The sequence below is a fragment of the Xenopus laevis genome, chromosome 5L (assembly GCF_017654675.1).
Source record: "Xenopus laevis strain J_2021 chromosome 5L, Xenopus_laevis_v10.1, whole genome shotgun sequence".
NCBI lineage: Eukaryota > Metazoa > Chordata > Amphibia > Anura > Pipidae > Xenopus > Xenopus laevis.
Genome location: NC_054379.1, coordinates 2,950,856 through 2,964,616, shown reverse-complemented (window position 1 = coordinate 2,964,616; position 13,761 = coordinate 2,950,856). Strand labels below are relative to the sequence as shown.

Sequence of the window (13,761 nt, the reverse complement as noted above, 5' to 3'; positions counted from 1 at the left end):
TAGTGGTCCATGAACCTGTTTATACTACTCTCTATCTTCTCTCTAGAACCGACTGCTGATTTATTCCCAGTATAAAACACACTTCTTGCGTTGATATTTATTTTCACATCAGTATATGTGATTGAGAGTGAGGTCACGGCCTTGTGATATTTATATTATGTGCATTTGTACAGCATAATTCAGCCAAACTGAATGCTATAGGGTTCTCCTCATTAACATTCAGACTATACATATCGCATTTCATGCACATGATAATGACGCAGGAGTCACACACAAAAAAAGACTGTAAACTCCTTTCATAAATGTTTCATTTTCATTAAAGGGGACGTTTACTGAAAATAACTGTTTAGGATCTTGTAGATAATAGGGACTCCAGGACCAAACAACAAAAGCTCTGTTTTTTTCTCGTCATTGACCATAGCAACCAGCTAGGGGTTTAAATGCCAGGCAGAAGGAGACATAGGAGAAGGCTGAACAGTAACATTGTCAATTAAAAACTGATGTTGCTCTTTAAAGCACTTCTGGGAGTCAGGGTGTGTAACCCTAATACAGTGTTTTTAGATCAAACCCCTTTTTTGAGGTTCAACCTTTAGGGGGTTATTTATTAATACCCGAATATTAAAATCTCTAGTTTTTTTCACTAGAAAATTCAAATTTTTAGAGGGAAAAAAACAAATTTTTTGAGATTTATTGTGCCCCAACGCTGCAAAATACCCAAATCCTAAAATATGCCATCTCAGACCCGTCGAGGTCCTGTATAAGTCAACGGGAGAGGCACATATCTGAATTTGAAGTGGTCTGCGATGGGTTTAGCCCGAAAATCTGACTTTTTCTGTGTTTACGGGGAAAAAAGCCTGGAAATTTTGAGCAATTCAGGGAAAAACTCTGAAAATTTTGAGTGATTCGGGTTTTAGCTAGATTTTATTGTGTTTCTCCCTGATCTGATTAAATAATATTTTTTTTATTTATAAATAAGCTAATATTGGGCATGGGAGTTTGGTTGTGGTTTTTTTTTTTTTTTAAAAAAATACAAGATAAATTTAGATTTTAGTAAATAACCCCAAGTAATGGCCCATAACCAGGTTAAATATATATGGAGCCATAATTTAAAACATATTTATGGAAGCCAATATGTATTTACTGTACATCCAATCAGCTTTCAAACTGGACTTCCAGGAGTATCAAGAATTGCAAAAGGAATCCTCCCCAAATGTAAGCCTTCAGGCTGAACACCAGGAAAAAATCTCAGACCCCCTCCTCCCCTCCAGTCTGACGCTGCCCCCAGCCATTATGTCTGACCCCCAAGGGGAAACAGTTTGGGGGGTAACTACATAGGGTTGTATAAGAGGCAGCCTGAATGGTGGAAAGAAAAAGACAAAGAATGACAATAAGTTACTGAGGCTACTAAAGTCTACAACATACTAACGGTTCATTTAAGGTCAACTCCCCTTTAATATCTCACCTTGCAGTGCCATAATTCAGGGGCAACAAACTGGCGGCTCTTTCCCTCATAAAAAACACAAAAACAGCTCCTACTGTCCAATGGCTGAATGAGAATGATGAGAATTATGATTGACGGCAGATCTGGAGCCGCCAGTTTCTAAACATATTCATAAATGTCTAGGGCAGTGATACAATAGTAAACATACAGAAGAAAAGTTGTGCATTTCTTCTGTCTCCCTCTATATCTTGTCTTTTTCTATCTTCTCCCCCTCTATTTCTCTGTCCTTTCTATGGGCTGTAGGTTCAGATACCAATGTAACCTGCCAAAATCAGGTGGTAGTTTTGGTGTTTGCGAGTATTTTGACCCCTGCTCATCTCTAATCTCTATGGTCATGCAATTTCTGAAAAGGTAAGTATCCTGCATGGGTTCACCTGTGTGAATCATGTGCTTCCTTGCACGCGGCATCAGAGAAGATGCAAAGCTTTGAATTCTAGAATGCAATATGACTGCAAGATGTTGCATTTCACCACCAATACATGCATAACCACCACCCCTTTAATCACACAACCCTTCTTTACTGATCTCTACTAGCTTTTTTCCCATGTAAAATGGCCACGTTTCAGTGATTTCTCCAATCGGACTACTCAAAACCATTAAATGTGGCCATACTTTTGTAACAACTTGCAGTATAGCCTTTTGGGTACAAAAAAGCTGCTGGTTCTTTGTGTGTGCTTCAGAGAATGGACTTTGCTGACTTAAATGCTTGGAATTGTGTTAAACTGGAAGAGCACTGACCTTCTGGAATCCACGTCATGTTTCAGATACTCAGTGATTCTTCACTTATATATATATATTTCTGTGTGTGTGTCGTCTTTTTTTTGTTAATCTGTCCAACATAAATATATTTAGTTTTCCTTCAGATTTATCACAGTGTATTCTATATCACAGGGGATTTTATAGCAACATTTTAAATATTGTAGTATCATTTACCAACTATATCTCTGGAATTCTTTAGAAAAATCTATTTATATCTCTATTTCTATTGTATTAAATATAATGGCTTCACATCAATGGGCAAAGTGCGTCCGTGTAATATAACATTTATTCCCCTAAGCTTATTATCAGAATATCACTTAATACCACTGTGGCGCTACAGGCGCACGCCACTGGCTATGTTGCGGGCATCGCGCCGATGATGATGTCACACACAGCACGCCCCTGGAGGAGTGCGCCGTGGAGAACCCGGCAACTTGGGATACGGCTTGCGGGCTCCATAGGGGTGCAGGGGCACGGATCCTGGTGCCGCTGCACCCTTTGCACCCCCTGTAGTTCCGCCACTGAATACCAGTTGTATATTAGGCAAGAGGTTTGTTACACAAAAGCACAAAATGTTTTTGTGAGTTAAAGGAGACATATTGGGGCTCATTTATCAACACGGGGCAAATTTGATCCATGGGCAGTTACCCATATCAACCAATCAGTGAGTAGCTTTTTAAAGCCAGTTGCAAATAGAACAATGAATGCAACAATCTGATTGGTTGCCATGGGTTAATGCCCATGGGCAAATTTGCTCAGTGTTGATAAATGACCCCCATTGTGTAAAGAACAAGAATGCACCAGTACAATAAACTCCTCTAAATATAGAAGGAATGTGCTTTAAAAAAGTAATGATTTAATGAAACTTTCTGCCAAAACACTACTAGTCCCGCCAAACCTTTCTCCTTTCCCAGGCGGCACTCAGCTCACTGCAGGATAGGAACCAATCAGCAGCTAGCAGGACCTGATAGGGAACTGAAACCTGTCTTTGCTTGTGTGTCTTCAGGGCTGTGATTGGCTGTCCCCCTCCTATTGTGCTTATGGCAGGAACCATTAGCACACGCCCACCCCTCATTTGAAACACAGGCAAGGACAGTATACCTTTAAGGATCAGGTGTATTTCTAAACTCCCTTCATGTCCTCTTTGTGAATTTAAAGGGGCAGCTCACCATTACAAAACCCAGTATTTGACAGTAAATGACAGCAATTGCTTGTTTCAGTGGCTTCCAGTTTTGTACGTGTAAAATAAAAAATAAGAATAAAATGTTTAATTTATGTTTTAGTGTTGTTTCCCTCTTACATTTCCCTGTATCAGCTCAGAAAGCAACAGAGTTTCAATTCGATACCCAAAGGGCTTGTTCATGACACTTTTTTTCAATTCAGTTGGTTACAGATAATTCCCCAGAAATAAAGCCTTTTTGCAATTACTTTCTATTATTATTTGTGACCTTGTTTTAATATTATTAATTATTAGTGAGAGAGACAAATGACCTATACGGTTATATTATTAAAGGAGGCATCAACCCAAAAATAAAACTATTGAAGGCAAAGCCTGCCCCCATTCTTTTCAGTACCTGACTTTTGGAAATATTATTACCAGCTGTTTAAAAAGGCAGAGCCAGAAGTAGAGAATGGGATGAGCAAGTCCTGCTTTGAACAGCAATTACACCTTTAACACCACTGAACTATTTTAATGAATGTAGATTGGAACTTCGCTTAGATTTACATTTTCTTTCAGTGGGCAAAGATTTATTTTGGGGTTAGCATTGGCTTTAATTAGGGATGCACCAAATCCAGGATTCGGTTCAGGATTCGGCCTTTTTCAGCAGTATTCAGATTCAGCCGATTCCTTCTGCCCGGCCAAACCGAATCCGTATCCTAATTTCCAGATGCAAATTAGGGGTAGGGAGGGAAATCGCGTGACTTTTTGTCACAAAACAAGGAAGTAAAAAAATGTTCCCCTTCCCACCCCTAATTTGCATATTCAAATTAGGATTTGGTTCGGTATTCGTTTAAATCTTTCGCGAAGCATTTGGGGGTTCGGCCGAATACAAAATAGTGGCTTCTGTGCATCTCTAGCTTTAATGCAAAATATTTTTTCACCATGCGCAAACAGTGGTTATTTTGTAAAAATTGTCTGAATCTTTAATCTCTACTAGAAGTTAAATTAGAGATGAATGATTCAGTGGGTGTTAGAGATCAGCACTGCTGTTAAGCACTAACACCCTGTAGAGACGAATGATTTTTCTGTGCATAAAACACCCATCACATATTTACATTGGATAATGCATTGTTCCTGACAGTCAGCAAAGTGTTTTGCAAAATTGCCCCCTTCATTTTTAGAAAAGGTCCAAATGGAAACTAGAAAGCAAGGTGTGTGTTGTGAGAAAGAGACTTCCTTCTGTGTAATGAGCGATTTGATACAGATAAATGCGGATGATGGTTGCAGATGTATTGAGTGGGAACCATTCTAGAATTCTAAGCTTGTCCAAGCCCAAATGCCAGAAAGCAGATGAGACACAAGTACTGTAACCCAGCAGAACCAGGATAGAGCCAGCAGATATGTCCCACAGAAACATTTAGGAATAAGCTGCCTCTCTAAAGACTCCTGGTTTTACCAAAAAAAAATTGTCCAACCCTGGTTCATATATTCACTATGGTCAATTGTATTAGCTGCCGGTTACCTGCCTGTAAGTGTTTAGAGTGTGGGAGGAAACTGGGGTACCCAGAGAAAACCCAGAGTCAGATAGGGGTCCCATCTTTTGTTGATGCATTTAATTCATATTAAACACATGTATAAGAATAATAACTGGGAAACCCTGACACACTGCCAAGTTGGGAGGAACCAGCAGTGCACAAAATCCTCTGTAACGAGTGCATTGGCCCAATTGCTGCTGGGACATTGGAATCAGGCCACAAGTCTCTGATCATTCCAAACAACATCGGACTGGAGGCCCCCCCGATCTTCCCTCTGGGCTCCCCTACCTTTGTCACCTGCCCCAGCCACGACTCCCTCCTTGCAGGCCCCCGCTCTTACCTGTGAAGTAGTGGTGGCCACCATTGGGGCTGGGGGGACATGATCAGGGGCAGCACGGGCTGTAGGCGGGTGCAGGTCTGGGCCAGTGGGTCCCACAAGGGCTGGGGCCCACTGGGTTTTTTCCTGGTATCCCACAGGCCCAGTCCATCCCTGATTCCAAACTTCATTAGTTCCATACACAGTCCCCATTTGACACACTGCAGTTGTTGACATTGTACATTCACAATTTTGAATTTCTCCCCGACCCGCCCGTACTCTCAGCCCTATAGTCTTGCAAGGGTTGGGTACCCACAAAATTGCAGGTATTGGGAGCATTATGGGTGTGACTGTGGGTTGACATGTTGGATCTCTTAATAGGATTATCTTCTGTAATTCCCTTCTATCGGATGATGTCACTTTCAAATTTCTGATGATGTCATGATGACATTTATTTCAGATGAGCCTTTGGATAAAGCTGTTGCAGGTCGGATCAGGTAGAAGGTCAAAGCTGGTAGAAATTTGGCTTGGGTCAAAGCTGGTAGAAATTTGGGCTTGGGTCAAAGCTGGTAGAAATTTGGCTTGGGTCAAAGTTGGTAGAAATTTGGGCTTGGGTGCAAGTTTAGTGCCATACACAGTCCCCATTTGACACACTGCAGTTGTTCACATTGTACATTCACAATGGTGAATTTCGCCCCGCTTGCCCGTACTCTCAGCCTTGTAGACTGGGTACCCGCAAAATTGCGGGTATTGGGAGCATTCTGGGTGTGACTGTAGGTTGACATGTTGGATCTCAAAATAGGATTAGTAATTCCCTTCTGTCAGATGATGTCACTTTCAAATTTCTGATGATGTCATGATGACACGTCTTTCAGATTAGCCTTTGGATAAAGCTGTTGAAGGTCGGATCAGGTAGCAGGTCAAAGCTGGTAGAAATTTGGGCTCAGGTGCAATTTACATGATTAAACCCATACAGAACATTAGCCAAGGCTGCTGAATTTGCAGAATAGAAATGCAAGAGTTAATTGGCGAGGCACCCCGTGTTTTATAGTTATACTCACTGCAGGGGTCACCTGTGAGATCCCAAAACTTTTAAGCAAAAAATTCACTAGCAGGGTACTCATAGGAGAAATTCACAAAAGTGTCAGTAAAATAAGTAACCGAGAAGTGGCGGTCGACAAATTTGTAAAATGCCATACGCACGACAAATTCACAAGGGCAGATGTTACCGTCTCTGAATGTCTCGTAAGTCCGACAATTTTCTAAAATGTCGCATATCTTTTTGTCCGACAGGCGACATTTTACCGAGCGTTTTCAAAAGACAATTTGACAGACATTTTCATTTTGGAGAGTCTGATGTGTTGGAAAAATTGTCGGCAAAACAATTGAGTTTACCAGCAATTCATAAAAATGTCGGGAAAAGTGGCGCCAAAAAAACCACACCCACTTTTAACGACACTATTTCAAAAGTGTCATACACGTCGGAAAATTGGCGGGTAAATGCTCTGTGAGTTTGTCGGCTGTTACTATGACACTTTCTACGACATTTTAAAAGACATTTTTCGTACCTGACACTTTTGTGAATTCCCCCCATAGAGCTAAAAAAAACATTTATTGTCCCACATTACATGTTACCCAACGCGTTTTAACCCCAATGTCATTGGGCATAGTTTTTGTGTTTTTTTGCACAATAGAAAAGGAAAGGGGCATCATAAGTTTAGATATGAGCAGCAACATACAGGTGACTGAATTGGGTGACTGGGTGCTGCACACTCCCAGTGGTACTGCTCGGGAATAGGATGGAGTAGTATATTGAGGAAAAACAAAAACAAAAAAATAAATAACTGGACTTGCTGAGTAATTTACTTTTATCATATACACCATGACCTGGATGAATGAAAATCTTCATAGTCATATAGACAAGAGGTACCAATTATTATTATTATTATTAACATGTATTTATATAGCGCCAACATATTGCGTAGCACTGTAAAGTAAATGTGATTATACAACTACATCACATGAATTACATACATAGAATATATGGAGTAACAAACATCACAATCAATACAGGTACAAAAAGGTGAGGAAGGCCCTATGCATAGGCATACAGTCTAAAGGGAAGGGTGTGGGAGTGGGCAAGATCGAATTAATTGGGTGAGAAATGTGGTACTGTATGTGGTGTTGCGTTTGGTAGTTAAGCAGAGTGAGGGTAGGCTTCTCGAAAGAAGTGCGTTTTAAGAGATTTCTTGAAAGCAGAAAGGTTGGGAGAAAGTCGGACAGACCGTGGGAGAGAGTTCCAGAGGAGGGGTGCAGCCCTTGCAAAGTCTTGAATGTGAGCATGTGAGGAGGTAATGAGAGAAGAGTTGAGTAGCAGGTCAGTAGAGGAGAGTAGTAAGCGGTTGGGTGAGTATATAGAGATGAGTTCAGAGATGTAGGGTTGGGCAGAGTTATGAAGTGCTTTGAATGTCAGGGTCATTAATTTGAATTTGATTCTGAAAGGTAGTGGAAGCCAGTGCAGGGATTGACAGAATGGCGAGGCAGAGGAGGAGCGGTTGCTGAGGTGTATGAGCCTCGCAGCAGTGTTCATTATGGACTGGAGAGGTGACAGTCTCTGGAGGGGGAGGCCAATTAAAAGAGAGTTACAGTAGTCTAGACGTGATATGATGAGAGAGTGAATAAGAATTTTGGCAGCATCTTACCAAGAAGCAATTGCCAGTGTAGTTGGATGCTGTTTATTAATGGTTGGGGTACTGGGGTTTTGAGTTGGGGGGTGCTGTGTGACTGTTGTATGCTGCAGGGGTAGTGGCTGCTGTGCCTTAGTGTTAGCGATATTTTCTTTTGTTTTTCTATACAATGGTAAACAATAGAGAGAACTTTTTGCTTTTAAATTCGCCATAATCTACATGACTTGCTTTTAGAGCAACCTCACACTTTCCACAATGAGACAAAACTATTTGTTGCCAGTTGGAATTATGGCTCTGCATCTTCATCTGTATGTGTCTTGTTGGCATGTTAATATGAGACAGTATTATATATATAGAGATATATACTGGCCTTACTCTCATCCTATCATTCCATGGAACAAAGCCTGGCTCTTGCTCACACAACATATATTGTGCCATTGAGAACTAAAAGAATGCACTGGTAACCCCCTAAAGCAAATCATTGCTCACAATGTTCTTCTGAGCACGTTTGCAATGTACATTATTATTGATTTTATCATTTGTAGCGATTGTTACAATGAACTTGATCCAAAGGCACCAACTGCTGTTCATTTCAGCCCACTGGATACAGCAAAATGTAGTTCACAAAGTATGGATGTTCTGCTTAGAATTGACCAGAAATATGTCATGACTCTTCTCTGCTCACTAACTTCATTTTCTGAGCAGAGCAACATCCCAAGACTTTCATTGTTTCCACTAACTTAATTTTCCACCCACTGTATCCAGCCGGAGGAAATAAACAGCAGGCGTTAAATCCCAAATTATACAAATATTGAAAACTAGAAAAATTATGTCTATTGCAAGAGTGCTCAGAAGATTTAATATATATATATTATTATACTGTATTTTGTTCAAGCACACTTTGCTCAGAGCATGAACATATATTTATATCAAAGGGGGAAACAGAGCTTGCCAGAGGGAAATTTACTGGCAGAAGAATTTTGGAGGTATATTTATCAATAGGAGAAAGTCACTGTATACCCTTTAATAATACACCTGTAACAGTATTGGTTGAAATACTTGTGCTATAATGTTTTTTTATATTGGTTGATATTTTATTTCTAAGCTTACAGTTACATTAATAATGAGCACAATTAAATTTAATGATTATTATGATTATGTTTTTGTCACTCAAACTGAAACTGTTGTGGTAAAAGGCTTGTATTGATTTAACAAGGGTTGAGCTATGATTCTACCTAACAAAATAAGCTCCACATTTACTAACATGCTGTGGCAGATACAGATCCCACCTGCCTTTACTGACAGTCACATATGTATGTATATCTGTAGCAGACCCGTGCCCGCCAGTTAATTGCACTGTTAATTGACCAGGTTCATTTTAAATGATGCTAGAAAAAATAAGGAATTGGAAATACTGTAGTGTTGTTTTATTGAAATTCAGATTGAATATGGGGTGTCACAAATAGGGATGTAGCGAACCGCCGTTTTGGTGTTCGCGAACGCCGTTCGCGAACACCGGCAAAAAATGCGAACGGTTCGCGAACCGTTCGCGAGCTTCGAACACCCGCAAAATCGTTCGATTCGAACGTTCGAAGGATTTTTCGTTCGATTCGAACGTTTGAAGGATTTTCATCGTTCGATCGAAGGATTTTCATTCGAATCGAACGGTCGAGGGATTTTAATCGTTCGAACGAATGGAAATCGTTCGAACGAATGGAAATCGTTCGATTTTAGCGGTCGAATGGTCGCGAACTCAAATTGCGAACGTTCCCAAACGTTCGCGAACATTAGGCGGACGCGAACGGTCGAAGTTCGCGCGAACAAGTTCGCAGGCGAACTGTTCGCTACATCCCTAGTCACAAATTACCATGCCGCTACAATGGCTGCAGCATCTGTTGTGAGGCTTTTAGAGGGTCACTGAATTTTCTATTTTTATTTTCAGATCTGTGTTCTGCAGTGTTTTTTGACCATCTTTGTCTAATTTTTAAGTTTTTCCAGATAATCCTTTAACAAAAAGGGTGTGGCCATCTTAAAGTGGCAATGTATTCATTAAAACAGACAATGTACAAGTTTGAATAACATTTAGTATGCCATGTTTCCACCTTCCTATGCAGGAAACTGAATGACCCTTTAATTCCCATGGCACAGCCATTTTGCTCTGCAGTCTCATGCTCGGCAAAGCCTTTCTTTACTGAAAATGGGGCGATGTCTGGTAGTTTGCAACACCTCAAGCTAAATTTGTATGTAAGATGCCTGATCAGACCAGTTTTTAGCATGCCCAAGGGATCAGTAGCTATAGCATACTAGTCTTCAGGCTACCCTTTAAATCTTCCAAAGTGACCTGCATGTAGAGAAAGACAAAATGGACTCCATCTTGAAAGATTGCATTTCTATGCATGGGATTTATTACATGGAGTTCATGATGGTTTTGGCACAAAAGCAGGAAACTCAATAATGTAGTAAATGACTTTAACACAATAAAGAGGCAAATACAAAAATGTTAGAAACAACTCTAAATAGTGATTTGCTCCATTCTGTGCCATGTTAATTGTTGTGTGACAGCCATTTAATACGTTCCTCGGAATGTTGCACTAAGTGAAATATGTTGAATGCATAAAACCCCGGCGGTAGGAGAAGACACTCAGTGTATTCAGTGGGAATCTGATACGGAGAGAGCATACGAGAAGAATTGGGTTTTTATCAGTTCCTTTACCTGTTTCTGGTTATTAATCCTACACTGAGGTGTTGCCTCCTGCTTGGCCTGCTCATATGTGAATGGATCATTGTGCACCTTTATGTACTGAACTTGTGTGCCATGATAAGAAATGATATCTGTATTGTGTTTTAATTTGCTTTCCTTTGGAGGCAGGGAATTGTCAAGTAAGTATCAGAGAATGGTTCCTGTGATAGAGTGCATTTCCTTGTACAACTATAAGTCGCATGTTTAGTGCACAACACTGATCTCTAGCAAATATTCACTGGTCATTGCCTAGGATTCCACACAAGAACCGACACATTGGAAATTATAGGCTGAAAAGTATGAGAATAAGCAATAGTGTACCCCAAAGTTACAGGCTGTCCCTTAGGAACAGCCTATTGGTAATAAGGGATCATAGGACAAAGGTAACACAATCCCCAAATACCTACTAAACCCCATATTCTTAGATCTATCCATCTCTCCACTCACATCCACCATCCTCTGCATCTGTCACTGAGAAATGGCCCAGCTGTGCTAGTTGGTGAATTGACCCAATTCATTTGTGATTCAGTATATAGGGCCTGCTATCCAGAATGCTTCAGACATGGGGGTTTCTGGATAAGGGATCTTCATAGCTTGTCTACTTGAAAACAATTTATAAATTTAATAAAGCCAATAGGCTGGTTTTGCTTCCCATAAGGATTAATTATATCTTAGTTGGGATCAAGTACAAGTTGCTGTTTTATTATTACACAGAAAAGGGAAATAATTTTTATTTATTTTATTATTCGATTATTATGGAGTCTATGGGAGATGGCCTTCCTGTAATTCCGAGCTTTCTGGATAATGGATCCCGTACCTGTACTGCCATACCCTACTATTTAGTATGGTGGAGAAGGATAAAGTAACCCAGCTAGGATTGTGCCATTATTCCAAGCCATATGTTATATCCCTGTACTGATACAAGCTTACTTACCATAGTCAGATAACTGGATTTCTCATTATAAATATAATGCCTACATGGCAGAAACAAGTGGATAATCATCTTGTTAATAGAGCATAAACAAAGACAGGGGATCCTTGGAAGCCTCTGCTTCCAACATGGGGGCAGATTTACTAAAGGACGAAGTGGCCGTCGGTAGCGAAAATTTGCCAGAAATCATTGGCAAATTTACTAACAGGCGTAGAGGACAACTCGCCAGTGAAAGCGACCGTCACTCGTGCAGTTTAGCGCCCTACCGCCAGGCGAATTTTCAGTCTGGCAAGCGATCGTTACTCTGCAAATTCACTAAAGTGCGAAATTTACCAGAGTTTCTTATGTCAGTGACATCATATCCTGTATGCCGGAAACTCATAACAATTCTAAAAAAAAACGCTGGCATTTTTTCATTTTTTAAATTGGGATTGTATTTAAAAATTGTAAATGTTGCAAATTTTTTTAAACATTTTTTTTACCATTTGAGGGGCATGGCACATTTGTTTTCGGGTGGGCTCATGTCTAGGACATTAGAGGATCTTTTGTCTTTATTTTGCTTTGTTGGACATGTGTAATAATAAGTGGCCACTTCCAGCATTTGCACCAACATCTCTAATAAAGACGTATATATGACCTATAGGTACCCGCCCTATTCAAATTGACCTAAGCATACGAGTACTAACCAAGTTTCACTAGGCAGAATTGATCGCAAGGAAAACTTCACCAGCGTTCAGCTGCTGAGACGCAACTTCGAATTTATTGGATTAGCTTAGTGAATTTGCACCTGAAGAAGTTGCATGAAGTGTGGCGGAGACTTTGCTGGCAAAAATTCGCCCTTTAATGAATTTGCCCCATGGACTCTTGCTGATAGTACTCATGTAGTCAGAGACGTGTGTTCCCTAAATTCAGTAAAAAAAGGGCTCTGGTTAAAATGAGAATTTCAGGTAGAGGGTATTAGTTATTGTAGTTATGGACACTTTGGGTTTATCTCACTAATTCCCTCAGAGTATTAACTGCAAAGAGCACAGAGAAAAGGCCCCACTGAGCAAGATGATGATACTGATTGAACTCTGTGTCTCCACAATTGGTCACGCTTTTGTTTTCTGTGTTTTCTGTTGTATGTAAATCATGAAACAGCAGCATTTAGTCATTTATTTTAGTGATGCCCACATCAGGCGTGGCTTTATGTCCTGTTATTGCAACAATTGAATTTCCACAAACGGGAAGAGTTTTGGTCTTCTAAAATGTGGGGTCATTTACTGAAATCCTGTCTGGAAGCACAAAGGAATGCCCCATAGTAGTACTCATTCAAAAAGTACACGCGTCCAGGGTCTGGCCATGATCTATTTCTCACGCTAAATAAAAACCAGGTCCAACAGCTCCAGCGGCCCTTTACTGCTTGTCCTGTGGCCCTTTACTCCCCAACATCCCCAAGTCTAAATGATGCAAAGGTTATGGGGCCACAGGGAGAACATCTACAAAGCACCTCCTCCCCATCTGCCCCTCATGAATACAGTGCCGCCAAACTCATTCAACCCTGTATTCATGGAACACTCTCAGGTCACTGTGCTCTAACGTGAAACTATGGGGCAAATTCACTAAGATTCGTAGTTGCACCAGGCGTAACTTCGCCGCACTTCTCCAGGCATAGTTTTGCCAGCGCTCCGCAAATACACTAAAATCCGAAGTTGCGCTCAGGGGTAATGTAAGATTGTGAAGTTGCGCTAGCGTTGATTCGCTAAGCAAAGCGAAGTTACGCTAGCGATGGTTAATTAGCATACGGCGCCAAATTCAAATTTCAATGGAGGAATACGTACAATGACTACAAACGCCTGGGAAACCTTCAAAACATCAAATAAATTTTTTTTTGCCCTACACATGTGCCCACTGTATAGTTAAGTTGCCATGAGTCAGGAAATGTAGGGGGGAAGGAGGGGAGCCCCCAAAAAAATTTCAATCTTTTTCAGCCTATCACCCATAATATAGAAAAAACGCCAGCGTTTTTTGGGACTTAGAAAAAATTTGAACTTTTTTTGAAGCAATCCCTATCTACTCTATTGCGCTTCGCCTGGTCTGAGGTGGCGAAGGAAGTCTAGCGTAAAAGGTAGCGTTCAGTAAAATGCGCGC

The 13,761-nt window shown here is 40.6% G+C and overlaps 1 protein-coding gene across 9 annotated transcripts in view; it reads left to right on the top strand.

The window, feature by feature from the left end:
* The window catches only part of LOC108716080 (echinoderm microtubule-associated protein-like 6), a 112,611-nt gene that overhangs the window by 68,512 nt on the left and 30,338 nt on the right, over positions 1-13,761 (top strand). For 3 of the 9 annotated variants that reach the window (XM_041562439.1, XM_041562440.1, XM_041562438.1), the window contains exons 28-29: positions 1,745-1,852; positions 10,826-10,840. The exons of 2 other annotated variants lie outside the window; for them this stretch is intronic. In XM_041562439.1, coding sequence (XP_041418373.1) covers positions 1,745-1,852; positions 10,826-10,840 — 123 coding nt within the window. The remainder of the gene's footprint in view (positions 1-1,744; positions 1,853-10,825; positions 10,841-13,761) is intronic. 4 more of the 9 variants (XR_005961176.1, XR_005961175.1, XM_041562443.1 and 1 more) reach the window with 2 other exon arrangements.